The following is a 22967-nucleotide window of genomic DNA, read 5'->3' as shown; positions in this document are numbered from 1 at the left end:
GGCACACCTGCAAGGCTAGATCAGCCTGGAGTGGGAAGAACTTAAAAAGGGAAACCTGTCACAGGAAGGGTTGGTGAACAGGAAGAAGGCTGTTCCACCTCAGATTGCTGACAACAGAGACAGGTCAGCTGAGAAGGAGACAGTCACAGGCCGAATCTTTCCTGAAGCTGCACTGACTGGCAGCAAAGCAGTATGCCCCAAGTGGAGGGGCAGAAGGTAGGCCCCACTAAGAGGCAATAAACTGATAGACCAAGCTCATAGAGCTGAATCCTGAAAGACTGCCTCAGAGAGAGACCACTTTTGCCTTTATTTGTTTTCAACCAGATTTTTGTCTGGGATTCAAAAAAAGAACTAGATAAGTTCATGGAGGCTAGTCCACCAATGGCTATTAGTCAAGATGGTCAGGGATGCAATCCCATGCTCTGGTGTCTCTAGCCTCTGATTGCCAGAAGCTGGGATGACAGTGGATGGATCACTCGATGATTGCCTGTTGTGTTCATTCCTTCTGAAGCACTTGGCATTGGCCACTGTTGGAAGACAGGATACTGGACTAGATGGACCATTGGTCTGACCTAGTATGACTGTTCTTATGCTCCCTTTCTCGTGTGTTTGACTCATAGAACCCCTCATGTGTTATGAAATATGGGGGGAAAGAGTGTGAATGATGGACAGTAATCCCGGGGGGGGAGAGGGGGAGCCAAGGGAGCCCCTGGCACCCATAGCCTTTCATAATTATTAAGCAGTCAAGATCTTAATGAAGATCCCTCTAAATCAACATATTTGCAGGCAAAATATTAGTCCTTTTCTACACAGTGAATTTGCCCCAATTACAGCTATCACTTGCTAGCTACCAGTGTAGCTGCACTGCCGCAAATCTCTAGGCCAGTGGTTCCCAAACTTGTTCTGCCGCTTGTGCAGGGAAAGCCCCTGGGTGGCCGGGCCGGTTTGTTTACCTGCCGCGTCCTCAGGTTCGGCTGACTGCGGCTCCCAGTGGCCGCGGTTCGCTGCTCCAGGCCAATGGGAGCTGCTGGAAGTGGCGGCCAGTACGTCCCTTGGCCCACGCCGCATCCAGCAGCTCCCATTGGCCTGGAGCAGCGAACCGCGGCCACTGGGAGCCGCAGTCAGCCGAACCTGAGGACGTGGCAGGTAAACAAATCGGCCCGGCCACCCGGGGCTTTCCCTGTACAAGTGGCAGAACAAGTTTGAGAACCACTGTTGTAGGCTTTATCTCTACTGGGAAAAATGCATTGTGTTAGATAATAGGTTAGTCTTTTAACAAAGACCCGTATTAAACATAATTTTGTTCTACATGTGGACAAGGACAGTCATGATTAAAAACATGCTTCATTGGAAACAACATAGTTTTATAACGATGCTCACTCAATAATACCATAACACCTTGTTAAATTGAAAGATCTGTGACTATATTCCTGTATAATGTCTCTTTAAACAAAATCTAACTGTTGTAATGATTGTTTTGTTTCTGATATTTACATATGGCAAAGATTTATAAGCTTATTAAAACTTATTAAATAAATAATTTTTAAAAACCCATAACTGTTTATAATTATCTCTAGCATAGGCTTTTGCATATGAGGCAAACTCCATCTTCTTGACAGAACACTATGGGGGCATCTTCACAAAGCAATTCTTACATATCTTTCCTTCCCTCGTCTTCCTCCTGTGGGTTTTACTACTGGAGTGGATGAGCTGGGCTAGAGTTTCCACAGCAGTTGTAACTCGGTCATGTTGCACGTATCTACTTCTTATATTGTTGCATATGGAGCCCAGTCTTGCTGATCTTATTTATATGTGTAGTAATGCTGAATTCATTGGTGTAAGAAAGGTGAGCAGGATTTTGCTTGTGTGTTAACTTCAGTGCCTTAAGATATGTAGTATGCCCAATGTTAGGGGGCCAAATCATGTTCCACTGAAGTCAGTGGAATTTTGCCATTGATTTCAGTAGGAGCAGGCTTGGGCCATACTGAGTGTCGTTGTTGTGGTAAGTCAAGTATTTTACAAGTAAATAGTTAACATTAATGTAGCTTTTAGTGCAGGTAAGAGTGTGTGCACAATCTAGGACATCCCACCTTTACCCTACAATGGGCTCAAGGCGTAACCTGGTTAATTTAGGCACCCCACCCTTTCCCATCCTGGGCTTGGGGCATAAGGCACCCACCCTTACCCGTCCTGGGCTCAGGACGAAACCTGGTCAATTTAAGTACCCACTCTTACCTGCCCTAGGCTCAGGGAATAGCCTTCTGCGGGTAGGAAGCAGTAGCCATAGTAGGACAGCAGCAGCCATGAGCTAAGAAGCAGGGAGTCACGTTCCATCTAGATTGCACCGAGACAATATAATATTACATTGTTAAGAAGCATTTCTTCCCTAATAGCACCAACAGTGACTGAACAAACAGACAAATCATAAGATGTGTAAAGAAAATTTTTCAAGATAACACACTGTACCTGTGCTTTCTCTCAGAAAGGATCCCTACCTACTTGGCAGAATGATCACCTTAGAGCAACAAGAGAGAAAGGAAATGAAGAAAGGGGACCAGGATGGTTGGGGCTAATTGCGGCACCCACCCTCCTGGCTAAATGGGTAATGGGACAAGGCCCACGTTCATGGGGAGGGATGGTTCTTCGAAGAAAGCAGGATCAGGCCCAGACAAGCAGGGACAATACAGTCTGCAAGCAACAACATATGCAAGCCAGAGAGAGAGGGAGGTTAAATGCTACACTGATAACTGTGAGCGATAAAGTTATGCAAACACTTGAAGGGATTCTATTGACATTATAATAATCATAAAAGCAAAGCCCCTTAAGATGTGTATATAGGCTTCTTAACAGTTTTCCTGTGCTGTGTTTTATATATTTGAAGGACATCATAATATTTGAATAGGAAAAACATGTTTTGGTTAAAATCATATTCAAAATGTCCCTTTGCCCTCCTGTATGTTTGTTTTTTGTAAGATTAGGTTTCTTAGGAAAACAAAAGAAAAGCTATTTAGATGTTCCTGAAACTTGCAGTTTCATTTCAAGATAACTAAGAACTTGTGGGTAGTGGGTCACAATTCTGAAATGAAAAATAACTTAGCCAGTTCTGATACTGCTGATCTTTATTCATTAATACATACCAATCCTGTTGGTTAAGATTCTGTAGAAGATACTCTTCCTTTGTGCTTTTAAAGTGACAGCTCAGCATTTGTTCAGAATTAGCAACAAAGTGATTATTTTATATATTACTACTATTTAATACTTTCAAAACCAGCACTGATTTCATCATAACTCTCTGATACATTGAGTTTACTCTTTTTCACTAGTGGGATTTTGTTGTTTTTTTTTTAATGGATCCTGCTAGATGGTATAAAGCAGTAGTTCTCAACCTGTTGTTCACGGATTCCTGGGGGTCTACTACCTATGTCTAAGGGATCTGCGAAAGGTTGTTGTTACCATGGAACAGTAGTTTTCAACCTGTGATCCATGGACCCCTGGGGGTCTGCTGACTAAATCTGAGATTTCCAAAGGGGTCCGCACATCCATTTGAAATTTGTTTGGGTTCCACAAATGAAAAAAGGTTGAGAACCACTGTTATAAAGCATCTGTTAGTGATCATATAATAGTGTAGTACTTTGTCTCTTTATCCATAAAAAGAAAAGGAGTACTTGTGGCACCTTAGAGACTAACCAATTTATTTGAGCATGAGCTTTCGTGAGCTACAGCTCACTTCATCAGATGAAGTGAGCTGTAGCTCACGAAAGCTCATGCTCAAATAAATTGGTTAGTCTCTAAGGTGCCACAAGTACTCCTTTTCTTTTTGCGAATACAGACTAACACGGCTGTTCCTCTGAAACCTCTCTTTATCCATGAATCTCACAGCACTTTACCAGGTCTTGATCCTTAGAGGTGTCAACATCATGCTGAGCAGAATGGGGGAAGCAAAGGTGACTCTGTCCCGCCTTTCTGCCTCCCTCAATTCTGGGCCTGGCTGAAAGGCTCTTTCACTGGCCCAAGATCACCAGCATCCAGAGTGCTTTAGCCACCTACTTTCTAATTTCTGACCCACATCCTACACAGTGGAGGAGAGCAGGTGATCACCAGGAGGATTTTTTAATGTCATGGGAACCCCTGGGCCCCTTTAGGCCAGCTTTAAGTCCCCCTTGCGTCACTGGAGTAGCACAAAGGGACTTTGTTTGGCATTAAAGGCTCGATCCTGCACAGCCCAACCTAACAGTCACTCATAATTACTAAACAGTAAAAAGAGAGATAATATTCCTTACCTAGAGCATAGGGCTGTTATGAGGATTAATTAATGAACATTTTTGAAGCTCTTGGAAGATGAAAAACACCATATAAATACTATTATTAATTTTAGTCTCTTTGTCTTTGAAGCACATTAGTTATTATGGAAACCATGAGGCATAAGTATATTGGAGTGATGTCTTCAAGTACCATATAGCAGTTTATATAATGGTTTGAAATCTTCGTATAATTATTTTTGAAATATAGGAACCTATCTGACAGTTTTTTTGTGATCAGTATGGTATGAATGCAAGGCACACATTTTGTGTGTATTTACTGAATCTTGTCAGAAACATGCATGTGGCAGGGAAAGGGTTATATGGCCTAAAATACTTGGCCAGTCATATTTTTCTTTGAAATGTTGATTTGGCTGCCTTTGGCTGAATGAGGTTTACATGATACTTTTGTGAGCAATCCATAAGATGTGGTACTGTAGATTTAGGCTACTCACAAAATCCAAGCACCCTTGATCACATTGTGAACAGTCCCTTTCTTTTCAGAGTAAGGTTCCACTCAGTGCGATTAAGGGTATCAAAATCTGGCCCAAAATGACTGAAAAAAAAAGTCCTTTTCCTCCCCACTCCCAAACACATTAATAATATGTTGTCAAAATGGAAAACTAGGCACAGACTCTACAGCCACAGGAGCAGGTGAAGTCTGGGCTTGTACCCATGTATGTGTTCGCTGAATTTGTCTCTTTATTTAGAGTGACTTTAACCTAATTGTATCTCTAACGTGAGTCATGATGCTAAGAGATGCCAATAAGATGCAAGCACCCTCAAATCCCACAGATTTTTGTGGCAGTTAAGGGTGCTGAGCACCATAGAAGATTTGGCTCATCATCACCTGCTAATATTTCCTGCTAAGCTACTGAGAGAAGTAAACAGAGAGACTTCATAAACAGAGAAGGAAAACACCTGCACAGAATGTAATATTTGTTTGATGACTTCTGCTGAGTAAGTCGTCCACACATAGTGCTATTAAAAGATCTGATACTATTTTTGCATTCATTTCCAGAGGATCTCCTAAAGTATATGCAGAGTAGTCTGAAATTATTCTCTTACACTAATAATACTTATATGGTATTCTACAACCATTAAGTAATTAATTCTCAAAACACCCCTCTTTAGTGAGGAAGTAATATTATCCCTATGTTATGGATGGAGAAACTGAGGCAGAGAAGGTAAAGGACTTGCCCAAAGTTCCAAAGGAAGGCAATGCCAGAGCTTGGATAAAAACTTCTATTGGAAGCAGCTACTGCTATTTTAGTAAACTAGCTTGAGCTGAGCTAGCACAAGTCTGTCTCCCCACTCTGGGAATCACATCTCTCTACTGCAGTGTAGACAAACCGTAGGAAGTCCTTGTATTTGCTAAGCAGTAATTGCAGCTGTGCTAAATTCTTCTGGGTTCTGTAAGTCTTTTTATAGGATACAAACAAGGAATGTTTTCATTTGTTACAGAAACCTAATTTTATCTTGGCTTTAAAAATAATCACCCCATTTATTTTAAGCGATCAAGTAGATTATTGCTGTAATGTGATTATTTGCCAAGATAACAGGATAATGGGAAACTGTAGTTCTGTATCACCACTTTCAGTTTTTCTCCATTCCTCCTCACAGTTGCTCTGGGAAAAAATAAAAGATTCAAATTACCATTATTCAATGAATGGCAAAGAAAGATCAGTTATTCTCTTCCTCGGTCTGGGGCCCAGGAACTCATAGACAGAAAAAATATCTTGAAATTTAGAGCTATCAACAGCTTCCTGTGGTCTAATGTTACATTCCTCCAGTGTCTGGTAAGGTCACTGCTGAAGGAGCAGAGGAACAGCTGGGAAAGAGAACAAAGCAGTCAGTGGCACCCCTTGGAGGAAAGAAGAACTGAGCCCCAGGAAAGAGCTGATAGAGCTAAACTCAGCTTGGTTTTTTCCCCCGTTCAACAGTTCTTGTGCCATGGCAAACAAAAGATAGATGTTCTGATTTGCTTTGCTGTTTGGTTTATGATGTCGACTGAATTTGTTTTGTAAAGATCTATGGGGAAAGGTAGAGAGAGAAAAATCCCATTTTTTCACCTCTGTTTGCCAGTTCCTGTGCTGATGGAAACTGCAGAGTTATATTGTGTTTCTTCCCATACCCTATTTGCTAGGAGCCCAGATGCCACAGTGTTTTACCCAGGGCATTACTAGTACTTTACTTTTTTCAGGACAGTATGGTCAGTGTATAAGCATTCAAATTTTAAGCCCAGTCCTTCTGAAAGCCCTCACAATGTGCTAAGCTCCTTTGGTTCCAGTGTGACTTGAGTGTATGTGGTGATTCCCAGAGTTAAGTCTTGTGTTATGAGAACACATTAAAAATAAGGTGACTTCTTAAAAATACACAAAATAAAATTTCAAAAAGGAGTTTTGTCTCTTCAGCGTGCTCCTTACATCAATTCAACTATGTCTTGTCAATCCATTCTCAAAATAGCTATTGCCGTTAACAGAAATTCCTTGTGCGGCTGGTGGCTGGATTGGCCCTTTTGGTATAAATTCTAAAGCCACATTTTACCCTTGTATTTATGTATGGGGTGCCCATCAATCTGATTCATATATCTGACAGCAGAATTTGGTCATCGACTTCGATTTTATATTTCTGGCTGTTCCTCTTTAAATTAAAAAAAGAAGACAGAAATTGCTTTAAAAGTCCCACTTAAAACAAGAACATTAAAATTCAGTTTAATGCAAGCGTTTGAACAAAGTAGAAAAAATAAAGCATCTTACTCACCCTCTACAATTCAAATAAAAGGTTTCCATGACAGAGATGAGTGGAAGCCCAGAATGTTGGCATTGGACTCTAGCTGCATGCCAGAAGAACTACTGGCAGAGAAAGAGGCACATGGACTGCCTGGATTTTGCCTCTTCCAAAAAAGTGTGGAGACACCACATGCTGTGGGTCCTCCATTATTTTTTTCTGAAAGTGCCTAATGAGACATGCCTAGCTAATGCATATGATTTGTGCATATAAGAGTAAAGACTGTGCAAATTCCAGCTTTCCTCCAATCCAATCCTATCCCAACAAATATAGCTAAATCTTCACTTGAAAGATGTTTGCTCTGCCAGTTCAGGCCACTGAATTGTTCTGGTCAGTATGTTTCCTGACAACACCCTGCATCTTCTTATTTCAGCACCTCCCTTCCTGTTTTCCTTATTTACTGCTCAGTTGTTTACGTAGCTGAGTGCTTGTGGTTTTATAGTCCTTTCTCTTCAATAAAAACTTTTTGCCCAGACCTTTAGCTATATAGGAGAAGGCAGAGAAATCTAAATTCCATTTGCCCTTCTGCTTGCCAGTTCCTGTGCTAATTGAAATTGTAGAGAGATTTACTCTGTTTCTTCCTCCCCTGGTTTCTTTGGCATATGGGTCAATATCTACATATCAAACAATAGGATTGCCATTTGTAACATATATATATATTTTCCACTAGAGAATGGTCAAATCTGAATCCCTTTGAATTTAAAGGAGTGGGAAGCTGGATTTGAACTCTGACATTTTAACTCATTCCTTTATTTTGGATTCTGGGCCAGGTCTAGAACTAGAACCAGAGTTCTGTTCAATTTGCATTCAAATTCTGCTGAAATTTTGTGAGAAGCGGCTCTCACAAGGTTTTGGACACAATGGTGGAAACCTCATGAGAATAGCAGATCTTGCAAGACTTCCCTCACTTTGAGCTGAATTTTCATAATAGCTCACAGAATTACAGTTCCATTACATTAGAACCTCAGACTCTACCCCTGATTCAGCCTTTAATCCCAATCCTGATCCCTCACCTAAACCTAATCTGACCCCAACCATCACCTTGCTGAACCATTGCTAATTTCCACTGAAACAATGGTGCACCTATCAGGGGGTAGCTGTGTTAGTCTGCATCCACAAAAACAACAAGGAGTCCGGTGGCACCTTAAAGACTAACAGATTCATTTGAGCATAAACTTTTGTGGGTAAAACTGCCACTTCTTCAGATGCATGGAGTGAAAATTACAGATGCAGACATAAATATACTGACACATGAAGAGAGTTACCTTACAAGTGGAGAACCAGTGTTGACAGGGCCAATTCGATCAGGGTGGATGTAGTCCACTCCCAATAATAGATGAGGAGGTGTCAATTCCAGGAGAGGCAAAACTGCTTCTGTAATGAGCCAGCCACTCCCAGTCCCTATTCAAGCCCAAATTAATGGTGTTAAATTTGCAAATGAATTTTAGTTCTGCTGTTTCTCTTTGAAGTCTGTTTCTGAAGTTTTTTTGTTCAAGTATAGCTACTTTCAAATCTGTTATAGAATGTCCAGGAAGATTAAAATGTTCTCCTACTGACTTTTGTATGTTACCATTCCTGATGTCCGATTTGTGTCCATTTATTCTTTTACGTAGGGACTGTCCAGTTTGGCCAATGAACATGGCAAAGGGGCATTGCTGGCATATATAACGTTAGTAGACATGCAGGTGAATGAGCCTCTGATGGTGTGGCTGATGTTGTTGGGTCCTCTGATGGTGTCGCTAGAGTAGATATGGGGATAGAGTAGGCCACGAGGTTTGCTACAGGGATTGATTCCCGGGTTAGGGTTTCTGTGGTGTGGTGTGTAGTTGCTGGTAAGTATTTGCTTCAGGTTGGGGGGCTGTCTGTAAGCGAGGACTGGCCTGTCTCCCAAGGTCTGGGAGAGTGAGGGATTATTTTCCAGGATAGGTTGTAGATCGTTGATAATGTGCTGGAGAGGTTTTAGCTGGGGGTTGTACGTGATGGCCAGTGGTGTTCTGTTATTTTCCTTGTGGGGCCTGTCCTGTAGTAGGTGATTTCTGGGTACCCGTCTCTCTCTGTCAGTCTGTTTCCTCACTTCCCCAGGTGGGTATTGTAGTTTTAAGAATGCTTGATAAAGATCTTATAGGTATTTGTCTCCGTCTGAGGGATTGGAGCAAATTCGGTTGTATCTTAGGGCTTGGCTGTAGACAATGGATTCTGTGATGTGTCCTGGATGGAAGCTGGAGGCATGTAGGTAAGTATAGCGGTCAGTAGGTTTCCAGTATAGGGTGGTGTTTGGACCCTGTCCTACAGTTCCTTTGAATCTATGGGTAGGACTGGAGCTCCCCTTGCTTTGCCTGAGCACCAGGAGCATGAGCGTCACATCAGTCAAAGCCACCTCCTATATTGCATAATTAACACAGTTATGCCGTTTATGCATATCAAATAGGCTAAAGGCACCTAGCAACCACCCCTTCAAGCAGCCGTGCTGGGGAAGGGAAAAGAGAGGGGTGAAAGAGAGAAGTATTGCTGAATGGAGCTACAGTAACCCACACTGACGATCAAGGAATGACATTCTGACACTGCTGTGTCATGTGTCTTGATATTGTTCAGCAGGTGATGAGGCTGAATTCCAGTACAGCAATGTCTTAACAGAAACACAATGCCAGGATGTAACACTGTGATTATTGTGTTGCTCTCTGTGACTCCATTTGATGATGAAATGGCTCACCAGCTTTTCAGGGTATCACTCACTAAATCAACTTCACCTCTGGCCTAATCAAACTGAGAATGCTTATTGCCTCCCACTAAAAAACAAGACAAGCAAAAAGTACCTCGGAGGCTGTGCATAGTTCCCACCATACAACCCCTCGTGGGTCTGTAGACATGCAGATAGCATAAATGGTGTGGCTTTCTGATCATGTAGCTGCCCACTGTTCACAGGGACTCCAGTTCTACCCGCACATTAGGGCACTTGTGTAGAAATCGGCCTCTCTGTACTTCTCCCTGGTCCCTCATCTCTCCTCCAGATGGCATGACTCTGGTTTTCTGGTCCACAGTTACACAATGCCCCCTTTCTGAATGGAGGAGTAGCCATGAATAAGATTTCAACTCTCCCTGGGGCAGAATCAAATTCCAGTGGGAAAATCCAATACAAATAGTGCAGATTGCCTCGGGTCAGACTGAGAGCGCCATCCACCTCATATAACTCTACAAAGCAGGGTAACTTCTGTGGACTTGGTGAGTCAACAAGAGAGACAGTGCCACTTTGGCTCCATTCTTCCTTCTTTGCTTACTGGCCAAATCTGGCTGATAGTTGTGCTCTCATCTCCCTCCTGCCTCTCAGCAAAGGGGATGATTTGGCCCCATGTCTCTAAATGAGAATAGTTAGTAGCAAGGAAAAGGAAGGGTATTTCATCTACTGCCTACCTTTTATAAACAATGACCTGGCCTAGCTATATTAGGAGATGGATATAGATAGATGATATATCTCACATTGGCAGGAGCTGAGGTTTATAGGGGGTTGAAAAACTGACGAAGAGAGGAACGTTGTATCTAAAGCTGAAGGAGTAATAGCCTTCCCACTGCTCATACTGAAACTGCCTGTGCATGTGTTTAATTGTACCACTCACAAATTCCTTCGTGTGTCCCAAATGAGCTATGATTTCAGTTATCCTTTCCTGAGGGACCTCTGTTTTGGCTTAGAGTGACTCCCTCAGCCAACAGTAGAACTCTGGTACTAATAGCAACCACAATCTTGAACAACTGTCAATTGGATTTTGCACCAAGACCATGTCTATCCTAAAAAGAAAAAGAAGAAAGATTCCCATCAGTTCAAAAAGGCATAGAAAAAGCTCAAGTGACTTTTGGCACTTTTACCACTCTGCTAGTTAAACCTGCTAGATAACAGGTATAACTAATACTGGGGTAAAAATGGGTCTGGTTGTGGGAGCCTTATCTATACTAAGGCTTCCACCCGCACTAATGATGGTAACACCTTGGCAGTGTAGACGAAGAGTGATTTCCTCCTCTCAAGGAAATCAACTTACCAGAAAGCCAGTAGAACTCATTTGGAATCCTACTTTGCCTGCCCTACAATATGAGTGATACAGATCTGGCAATAGGAGGATTGCAGTTATATCCATAGGGCATGGTCAGTTTGTCCTATATCTAGAAGTGTTCTTAATTCAGAGTTATGTGCTGCAACTAACTAATGCTGACTCCTTAATTCTCCCCAACATGAATGCAGAATACAACAGAATATTCAAGCAAGGCTCACTCGCTGGTGCGTTGCTTACAAGGGACCTGGAAGGGGGAACTGGATCTGTTTTCTTTTGTGTTTTGTAATGAATTTTAAAGAAAACCTGAAAGGTATCATTTTGTTGTTGCTTTTTGAACCTTAAAATATCAGGAAAATTGAATGTTTTCTTTCCTGTTTTTGCAAGGAAACTACTTAGATGACTCAGAGATGTGGGTTTAAGAGTGTTCTCTGCTGTTAATTGAAGGGATGAGAATGGCAGAGGTGACATCTTACTGTTGATAGTGGGGGGGTATGTATTTGAATCCACTCCCTGCAAAAACTATATATATATAAAATCCCTGGCAGAAATCGAAGGGGGGCACGTGACCCCCTCATGCCCTCCTACACGCATTGCCTCTGGGGGGGCGGTGCATCCCTATTAAGGAAAGGATTTCTCCCAAATGGTTAAGTCAAATAAATGTTAATAGTTAATCACTTTTCACTTTCCTGGTTTCTCCTGATGTGCTATACCTTCTGTTCCTCAGTTCTTCATAATCTTTCAGGAAAACAAGGTAGATAAGACCTGAATTTCTAATGTGAAAGAAAAAATAAAGCAGAAAGAAATATTTTTTAAAAAACAAAACCTCTCAGGCTTTCTTTATACATTATATAAAAAGCAGAAATGGCACAAATCCATATTTTTCCTTTTCAGATCATATTTTAAAAGTTTACATACAGAAAGATATTTAAGCAACAGAAATAATTCAATTATGTGCCAAACCTGTTATATGGATATTACATAGATGCATATATATCGAATGTCATCTATAGTTTCTATAAGCATAATTCTATCATGTTTGCTACTGATACCTTCAGATACATTTTGTGGCTTGATGTAATTAACTGTAGGAGATTAAAATGTACTTACTCCTATGCATTTCATTATTGCCATTGTCTAGTAAACATATATGTTTGGTTGCCATAGGCTGGGACTAATGGTTATATGGCTCCTGAAATCCTGAAGGAAGAGAATTACTCCTACCCTGTGGACTGGTTTGCTATGGGATGTAGTATTTATGAGATGGTTGCGGGTCGAACTCCATTCAAGGATTTCAAAGAAAAGGTCAATAAGGATGACGTGAAAAAAAGAACCTTGGAAGATGAGGTGAAATTTGAGCATGCCAACTTCACGGAGGAAACAAAAGATATTTGCAGGCTGTTCTTGGCTAAGAAATCAGAGCACCGTTTAGGAAGCAGGTATGGCTTATTTCCCATGTTTAAGCCTAGATCAATTATGCAATCATTATTTCATACAAATAGAGGCCAAATCCTAAAGTTTCTGCAAAGACCTCAATCTTCCTTTCCATTTCCATGAATGGAAGTGATCTTGCTCTAGCAGATCTCTCTTGGGAGAGCATGGAAATGGAGGAATGTTGCCTCTGTGGCGTCAATCCCCATTACCTCCCCAGAAATCCATAGTAGCTCCTCTTTTGGAGCTTTGTAGGGTTTTGAGGAAGGGGAGGAACCACCTCCATAATATTCTCTTCCCCCTAGACAGTGAATATTCTAGTATATATCTGCATCTAAGATAATGCTACTTGATTGCAGAATGCTTGGTCTATGTCAGCACAACTCTTGTAGAAACTGTGCTATCAGGGTTACAAAGCAGCAGCATGAAGGGACAACCCCTAATAAGCCTGCAGGTATCAGGGTTGGAAGACTGAACCATTTGTTTCCTACAACAGGTATCCTAAACCTTCTCACTGACAGGCCAATGTAATGGAAACCCACAGAATTTCCTGGTCCTCTTGCCATCATCCCAAGGCTATTTGGAAGGGAGAGTACACTTGGACTTATGTCCTTATTAGGCAAAAATTCCATTTGCGGCCTTAATGGGAGTTTTGCCTTTGAAAGGACTGCTGGATTTGGCCCTGAGTCAGCAATTCTAAAGATTCTTTGAATAATAAGGTAATTGGAAAGCTAAACATTATAGTATTTAACTTTTCAAATACCTTTGTAGTGATACATGGTGAAAGATTCAACAGCAGTACTGTCAAGACAGAATAAATACAAGACAATCTATAGGACAAGTAAGTACACTGTAATAAGATATAAAGGAAATTGGTGGTAGCTAAATTTAGAACACATAGTAACTTTCATCAAACATGATTGTAAATTTATCTACCAATTCAAGTCAAGTTTTCCAATATAACGTGATTGAGAACCTACCAAAAAGTAGGTGAACAGACCCATTTAATTCAGTCATTTCACATTTTATGTATATACTACGCAATAATACAGAGAAATCTGCCGTTGAAATTACTGGGAGTCTTTTCTGTATAAAGATTGCACATTTTTCCTTAAAACTTTTATTATAGCACGGTGTGTTGTGAAGGGTATGGTAAGTAACAGTTTATGAAGCTAGAAAATATGGTCTCTATCACTTGTTCAGCAATAAAATATAGTATTCAGTAACCAGTACAGTAAAATTTGTGAAACATATGGTAATTAGAATAAATTAGTGGTTTCTATTTTGTAAAACTTGTTATTTGCCAACAGCCCAGATTCCTCTCTATGCAGTATTCAGTGTTAATCTGAATGCCACATTGTGACACTGATAATGCTTGCAGTGAATATAAAACTCCTGTTTGCAATGGAGGGGCTTAATGTGAAGATGTATAATCAATCTTATTTATTAATTAATTTAAATTATAAATAAACAAATTATTAAATTAATATTATTAATAATAATATTAACGTCATACTGCATTTACAAAGAACCTAAAGATATTTGAAAACACATTGAAGAATGGCATAGAAGATCATATAACAGTGTTTTATATCTAATGTACAAGTGAAGACTTGTATTTGATTTTTTCAAGGATTTAGCAGGGAAGTGTGTATCATTTTATCACATGAATCTTCTCTCCAGCAGGGCAAGTATAATAGCTACACAGCTTTTTGACAGAAGAATGTCCAAAATACACATCCTTGCATACCAATATGATATGGTCATGGGTTGATCAGCCACATACTGTATTTCTGTGTGGATTTCAAATGTGAACAGAGGCTGTGATTCCCCGTTTTTTGTCGTTATAAGGAAGCTGACAATTCTAACACTGAATGAAAACTGTAGATACTATTTAGCAACAAATTATCTTACAACACAGCTGACAGAAATTGCCTAGTTTATCACAATAATAGTAATACTCTTCACTTAGAGCATTCCATCTGAAATTCAGTGTGCTTTACATACATTTAGACTCACAATACCCGTGTGAAGTAAGCTTTATCACCCTCACTTAAAAGTTGGGGAAACTGAGGCTTTGAGAGTCTGAGTGAGTTGTTCAAGGTCATACAGCAAGTCTGTGGAAGAGCTAGGAATAGACTGCTCTTCTAATGGAACCACAATCCTAGTCATGTGCTTTCCCCACAAAACCATCTCTCTGCCTACTTAATGTTACATTAGCCCTTAGTGGTGCGTGGGAGAAGCACCTCAAGACAATTATTTGTGCTGAGGTTTTTCATTCTGCCGCTTTGATTTTTCAAAATATGCTGCCTCTACTTTCTTTGCTGTTTGGTGCCACTTCACATTTTTGGGGGACTGGGAAAAGGATCCCACTTCTCCCCACCAAAATTTCTACCAGCCCAACAAGTAGAACTACAGATGGAGCAATTTACCCTGTGTTTTATGACAAGATAATGTCCCATTTTTTCTTACCCTCCCTTCAACACACAGTTTAATGAGAAATGGGCAAGGGGAAGTCCAGCCTTTCTGTACATGATGTTAAAAAAAAATCCCTGTCTCTGCCTATTACACTGGAGATATTGTTCAAGAACAGCTCATCCTTATGTAAAGATTAGCTTTGTAATTCTGCTAAGGTCAATCAGACCTTGGGTTATCTACATAAGTGCCTGTTGCATAAGTTAAAGCTGTTCAAGGGCAGCTTTAATTTGCATACCTGACCTTTTGAAAATGTTCTAAATTTTGTACCCAAGACTCAGAGTTTTTGGCTTATTTTGGAGAGATTAGCACCTTTCTCTCCACTCTCTGATTCCACTCCCTCTTGTTTGGAACTTGCTCACCCCTCTCCCATGCTGTCCCATGGAACAGTGAAATAGTTCATTGAGGAATGTTAACTTGAGAGAAGTTAGACAGGCTCATTCACTTTTTCTGTCACCGTTTTGTAAACATCAGATTCACATGGGAAGGGGTCCTGGCTAGGTAGAAGAAGCACCGTATTAGTAGGTGCTTTTAGATGGCATTCCTGTAGCTTCATATTTTTAAAAAAATAAAAATTTATTCCTGATGGTATCAAAAGAAAATATATTACATCAAGAGGGGGAAACACTGCAGTAATCCATTGTGGAGCCTACACCAAGTTCTGTTGCTTTTAATAGCATATTATAGAAAAGCAAAATAAAATAAAGTCTGCATGAATATGCTGAGTATGAAATCACCCAGTAACTCTATAGGGTGACTGACAGAGCTGCTAGAGTCACAAATCTGTGAGTTCTCATTATCTGATCTGCAGCTCTAATGCACTTCAGGCTAATAAAGACAGTCAGCAATTGACTTCAGGCTCCACAGCTGTACCGGTGTTTATGTGTCACTAACTGAGCTAGCTAGGTTTTGCAAGACCATATGTAAAAATAACATAAGCTCTGTGGATCTAATCTGTGTTTTCCTACTGTGCTCATCACTGTAGTATACATCTCCCTTGCCACTTCTTGATGGGTAACACCATCTCTGTGTACCTTTGAGGCCCATCTGGCTGCCTCTGATGCTTCTCAGGCTATGGCTATGCTCCCTTGATCACATTTTTTTACAAGACTGTGGCCTCTGGAGACATGCTTACATGAATTAGGCTGCCAGGAAGTGAAGCTAAAGTGCAGTTTTCTGAGCAGGAGTGGGCAGTTAGGGAATGGGAAGCAGTGCAAAGGGAATTAAGGATGCTGTTCAAGCTGAAGGGTCTGTTATTGTGCATGGCAGAGCAGAACTTTCTGTGGTCACATCTGCATCTGGTCACTAAGTAATGGTGCTTTTACACATTAATGAAGATGATTGGCTTTAACAGAAATTTGCATTATCTCTTTCTTTTAACCTTGTTGTAGGGAATCATATCCATAGAACATCCTGTTCTTCAGTATTATCCCATAGTGCACTGTGAATGTGTGAAAGCGTGGTCTTTATTTAGTATATGACTTTGTAAAAAAGTGTGATCAGAAAACTTCAACCCATTAACAACACTGCTATTTACTGAGGCCAAGGAATAGAGACAAATCTGTTTTCCTGGTATTGTCACAATAGCTTGGTTCTTCATACTCCTTTAACTCATGTAGGGCCCAGTCCAAGCTGTTTCATCCATATATACAGGAAAAGAACTACTCAGTTTTTCTCCCTGTTCATAGCTTCTTCAAAATTCAGGGCAGGTCTACACATTAAACCCTGCACTGCTGTAGCACTTCAATGAAGATGCTACCTATGCCAACTGGAGGGCTTCTGAGGTGACTATAGTTAATCCACCTCCCCTAGAAGCTATAGCTATGTCAATGGGAAAACGTATCACTGTCAACAGCAGAGGTTAGGTCAATTTAACTGTCACTAATGGGTGTGGATTTTTCACACCCCTGAGCGACATAGTTATACCAACCTAATTTCGTAATACAGACCTGGCCTCAAAGGTTATCTTTGCACATTCTTGACAGCTAAAGTTTCAAAAGTGGCACATTCTAGGACAGGGCCTACATCAAGGATCATAGTATATTTTGATTGTACCCCTAAGACTCAGATTATTCCTGTCCTGGGGGGTCATCTTGGGATCTGAATGTGGGCCCACATTGCAATAGTTCATGTGTTCCTGATTCTCCTTCAAGAAAAGAGAACCTTAATTCAGCCCATTGCATGGACTGCAGTTATTCTTTCCAAGATACACTTATTTTGAAAAAGTCTAAAAAACGTTTGATTCATTTTATTTTTAATTCTTGGGTGAGTTTTATTAATGTTTATATTCATAGTAGTAAGGGCCTAGGATAGTTTTAGCTATAGAGGGTCATTGGGTGCGAAGGTGCTAGGAAATGTGCTTGCATTCCTTTGCTAGCATACCAATCTCTGGATCTGATCCTGCAATTTGAGTAGACCCATTGAGCTAAGTGGGGCTACTTATGTGAATTAGAAATACTCATGAGAATAATGGCTTTTGTATTGGGCTTTGTGTGATTTTTCTGTTTGCGCGCACTGTGGACCAATACACATTTCAGATGAGACCACAAACATCAGTTTTACTTGTCACCAGTTTCACTCTGAAACCACTGTTTCCAGAGTTGACAGCTGAGTGCATTACCCATTGAACCACCTACTACAGTTTCCTGGAATTCTTATTCTACCTAAACTAAAGCAAATTATCTGGGCTTTTGTTGTTAACAATAGTCCTAATATTTCCCCCTCCTTAGCTTCAGTTCCACTGAAAACCTGACTTTCCTAGCTGAAAAGTACAAAATATCTTGATCCCATTATGCACCTAACAACCCTTGGCTTTTGAAAGACTATACAAAGGGATGGTTTAATGAAACCCATTTAAAATTAAAATAGACCCAAGTTGTGCAATTAAACTTTCCCAAAATCTAGGAGTGTCCACATGTGGAGCTATAATTCAGCTTTGGGGCTCTCTCAGTTGTGTATATATATAGTTCACCTTCATGAGCTAGCTAGCACATCACAATTTTGACTGACAATCTCTTGCTTTATTGCAGGAGCAGTGACGATGATCCAAGAAAACATGCTTTCTTCAAAACAATTAACTTCCATAGGCTGGAGGCAGGCCTCATAGACCCCCCTTTTGTGCCAGATCCATCAGTTGTCTATGCCAAAGATGTTGCAGACATTGCTGACTTCTCTGAAATCAGGGGGATTGAGTTTGATGACAAAGATAAGCAATTCTTCAAGAAATTTGCGACAGGTGCTGTCCCTATACCGTGGCAGGAAGAAATTATCGAAACCGGACTGTTCGAAGAACTGAATGATCCTAACAGAGTAGCTACTGGGGGATGTGCAAACAGAGGTGAAGCCAAGTCAGGAGTTTGTTTGTTGTTATAAATATCACATCATTAACAAAAAGGGTGAAAATGCACCACAGAACTTTCCAGATTCTAACAGTGTTTCAAAAACTCAGCTAAGCTGTTTAACAAGAACCGATCAACCTAAAATATGACATCAACAGGACAAGTAGGAGCATAAGCTGAGTGGATATTCTACTACTTTGTTCTAGCAACAGAGATAATCTGTTTATTGTGTTGGAAGTTATCAAGATGAAGAATCAAGTTTATTTTAGTGTAACCCCTCTGCCCATCAGAGTTGGCAGCAACAAGGGCCGGGTTCAGTATCTAGGGGTTCCATTCCAATAACACAATGCAAAACCGGCTCAAGCCCCCACCCAGCGACCTGGGACAATTATATACCACCCCCACTGGGCGCCTCTAAGAGGCGATACTTCTCCTCTCGCAAGCACAGAGTCTGAGTGTAGCAAAAGCCTTTTAATAACAGAGAGAAACAATGTGGCATTATGTTGAGGAAACACCACCACCAGGATTCATAACACAACCCATGAGCAAAAACCCACCCCAAGCAAATTGGGCCTTTGGTTCTTGAGTCCAGCAACCCAAAAGTCCCCCAAAGTCCCAAAAGTCCAACAACCCCAAAGTCTCTGTCCCTGGTCAGTGCAGCCCCAGCGTTCAAAAGTTTATCTGCAGAGTTTTACCTCTCAACCTGGGTGGAAATGGGGGGGTTAAGGGGCACCTTATGTGGTCCAAAGCCAATTGCCCAACCTCTCCATGGGGCTCAGCCCTGCTCTGCTCCACCAGCCATCCCACGAGTCGCTCTGTTCTGGCAGCCACTCCGCTCCACCAACCATCCCATGAGCTGCTCCAGCCATCTTGCAGACTGCTCCGCAATATAGCTTCAGCCCTCCCTCCCCCCCCACTTAACACAACGCTCAGTGATTTCAGCTCTTAGTAATTTTAGCTCTTTAGTGATTTCAGCTTGTAGTAAGGGAGCCTCAGTGCTGGTACACCATTGGCCCAAAATGATTTCAGCTTAGCAGCCTGTAACTAAACTCCTGTTAGAATCAAAACTAGCTCTGATATTCCACAGTAGAGAGAGAAGATAGTGCAATTGACATGTTGGACCCTCACCGGGGGGGGGGACCTATACTACCAGACATTAATACCTACCCCCAGCTTTTCTCCCCTCACTAGGTTTTGAAACCCATGACCCTTGCCTAGCGAGTGCTGCTTACTTGATGGTGAGTCCCTCCATCATAACAAAAGGCCAAGTACAGTTCCACTGTCCTCGATTCACATAATCAGGATAATAACAGTTTATTCCTGCCCCAATAACAGAGAAACTAGGGCTCCTACAGCAGCCAAAGTGACCATCTAGGCAGGGTGGGTGTGCCTATGCAAATGAGATCAGCCCCTGAAATTCTTTTACACAACCCACCTCTACTCGCCACCAGATGTCAGGGTAGAGTTCATCCTGACTCTGCTTACATCAGGAAACATAGAAGGATAGCACTCCATCACTCTGTGTATGTGAACTATGAAAGCAATAACAGGGTGAGGAGGCACTTGTTCTGAAAATGAATGAGCCTGCCATTATAATACACTCATTTTCTTTCTTGATCTCTCTCCCCCCCCCTTTTCTTAATTCAAATGTTTCTGGTTGTTCTAAAGTTTTCAATAAAGGCTTTTAAATGATGAAGTAATACTCTCAGTAATTAGATAATGAATTTGGACTTCATGCATCACAGCAAATTTAAGAGTCTTTTGGCTATCTAGATTTCTCAGTTCACCTTAGTCACTGAATGATTCAGTAGTAATATGTCCAAGTTCTCATTAATGTAAAAAGTTCAGCAGGAATAAGGACGGAAAGAATAGGTCAAATTCTCCTCTATCTTAACTTAATCAGTCTGAGAGTGAACTAGTGAATTTGAGAAAAGAAATTGACTTAATATTGTGTAAGCTTATGCTTTTGAGTAGTTATATTACAGCTTATATGAAGAAATTGATGTTTGATTGTGAATGTACTGTACATTCAATTTTTTTGTTACCAAGTTCAACTTTCTAGCAGGTTTCCTGATATACATGTCTATATTTGGTTTAAACTGTAGTTTAAATTAAACTACAAATAAATCACACCAGTTTGTAACTGGCCTTTAAAAAGAGAAGTTTCTAAATATAATACCAATGTTAATTCAATCAGCCACAAAAATAAAATACATTGCACTATTTTTATAAGTGATATGGAAAAATGATGTATGTAAGTTGATATAGTCTAAATGTACAGTTTAACCAGTTCTTGAACAAAACTTTATATATTTCTGTTTATTTCTAGTTTTGAACACCCTAAATTAATTCGAGACTCAATTCTGCAAAAACTCTATAACAGATTTAATGACTATTCATACGTTAGTAAGTACTATACTATGTACTAACTACTAGCAGAATTAGGCCCTTTAGTCCGCCCAACTTCTGCCGATTTCAATGGAAACTGATGGTATTCAGCTCCTTACAGCATTGGGCCATTAACACCCACTCCTGCATTCCTTACACAGGCAAATCTTCTACTGAACTCAAAGGTTTGCCTCTGTAGAAACTACAGGATTAGACCTCTACATCTGATACACAAAGGAATTGGTAAAGATACTCTGTATCTATAACCACCTATAATGTACACTATTTGGGTTTCAATAACATTAATAAACTATTAACAGAATAGCTTTGCTCATGCCAAATAATGTAGCTATCAAACCGTAAGTTTCAGATATTAAAAAAATATTATCTAACATCACAGGTAAACAAATAAATTTGCTAATATGGTTCCTAACTTTTGTACAGAGATGATTAAATATAAAAGGAGTGGTTTCTTTTTCTTCTTTTAAAAATACTTCTCCAATTCTCTTCTTTCTTATTCTGCAAGTTAATATGAAAGATGTTATACAATATCTGTTGGATAATTCTGTTCATGAATGCTATTAGGGAATCTCTTAAAGAGAATCAAAACAAAACAATAAACAACCACCACCTCACTGTAGGGGTAAAGGAGTACGCTGGCCATCCTATCAAATTATTGTAACTTTGCTATCGGCCAAATTTGGGCTTGGGCTGTTCATATGGCAGCAAGGATGGTCTTAAAAAGGTATTGAAAAATGGATAGACTTGGAGATGAAGGATGAACTTGTGGTTCTAAAACAGGATGAGGAGAGAAGGGATTCCTGGCTCTGTCCCTGACTTCCAGTGTTTTCATTTCTCTCTGCCTCAGTTTCCACCTCTGTAAAATACCCTACTTTACAGGAGGGTTGTGAGGCTAAAATCATAATCTTTGTAAAGCACTTTGAGATCCTCAAATGGAAGTTGCTAAAGAATTGCAAAGCATTATTGTATGTGCACACCAAAACCCTATGTAGTTAGGAGGGGAAATGAATGGCAGAAACTTGTGGACAGATCCACAGAAATTGCATTTCAGAGGTCCTCTGTAGCTAGAGCCACTGAGAGGCATTGCAGAGTAGGTTGTAAGTGCTCTGGCACATGCACAGTCTGACTCAGCTTCATAACCCCATTCCAGGCAGATTACTCCTGGTGTAGATTAATCCTGCTCCTGGCAGGGTAAAACACAGCAAGGACTGAGAATCGGGGTGGAAAGCAGCCAGAATATGGGCTCACATAATGCTACTTTTGTAGTATAAACATGTTCCCATTAGGAGGGAACTGATGTATGCATAGAACCATAATTTAACCCCTAAGGTAAAAGCACATTTCACCTAAGATTACTTTGCAAAACACAGCCCTTCAATACCTAAATGGTAGAGTTTAGGACAAAGTTTCTCTCATCACAGGCCCACAATATTATATGATTGTGGTTCTAAAAAGATCTATTATGCCAGTAAATCCCTAAAGGCTGTGCATTAGTAGGCCATCAGTGAATGCCTTAAATGGGCTTTGTAAGCCACTCAAAGGAATGCATCAATAATCTACTGATGCACATCCTGGCATGGCATTTTGCTGAGAGCACAGAAGAGTAGTTTTACAATTCAATTTCTAAAATCTGTTAGTGCAGGGATTTGGACAGCAGGTGTTTCCATGATGAAGAGAAGAGAAAGAAAAGAAACAGAAAAAAAGCTTGAAAATGCATTTTCTTTATTATTTTTAATATCCACTTTGTAAAATGTATTATTTAAATGATTTAGTGAAATATTTGGGTCCCTTCTCCTGCCCTTGCCATTAACCTTGATGTACTTTCAACAACAGTTTGGTGGTGGCTTAAAGGCCATTTTTAACATCTTGCTTTGTATTATAAAAAGCAAGGCCCCAATATTGCAAAGACTTATGCATGTGATAACCAGTACATGTTGAAGCCAATGACACTACTCACATAGATAAAGTTAATCACCAGCCTAATCTGCCCAATCAGGGCATAATTTAGAAATCACATTGACCAGTTCCCCAATTCAGTTTTTGTAATAGAAAGTAGGATTTGAAGTACTCAGAGAAGAATGACGGGCTGTCCAAGTGATATATAAGCTAGTGGGGCAAAGGAAAAGTGTATAATTTGAAACTACCTCTCCTTCCCCTTTTGTCCCTGACAGCTCAGTGACCTCTCTTCC

The 22967-nt window shown here is 40.5% G+C and overlaps 1 protein-coding gene across 1 annotated transcript in view; it reads left to right on the top strand.

Moving 5' to 3' along the window:
• Window positions 1-21198, top strand: part of GRK7 (G protein-coupled receptor kinase 7) — a 31754-nt gene extending 10556 nt beyond the window's left edge. Inside the window, exons 3-4 of the mRNA XM_073359803.2 lie at window positions 12293-12564; window positions 18061-21198. Of these exons, the coding sequence (XP_073215904.1) occupies window positions 12293-12564; window positions 18061-18403 (615 nt within the window). The 3' untranslated portion in view covers window positions 18404-21198. The remainder of the gene's footprint in view (window positions 1-12292; window positions 12565-18060) is intronic.
• Window positions 21199-22967: the final 1769 nt, after the last annotated feature.

This window comes from Lepidochelys kempii, chromosome 9, assembly GCF_965140285.1.
Source record: "Lepidochelys kempii isolate rLepKem1 chromosome 9, rLepKem1.hap1, whole genome shotgun sequence".
Classification (NCBI taxonomy): Eukaryota; Metazoa; Chordata; order Testudines; family Cheloniidae; genus Lepidochelys; species Lepidochelys kempii.
Note: the sequence above shows the minus strand (reverse complement) of the source record. Positions and strands in the feature narration are given on the sequence as shown.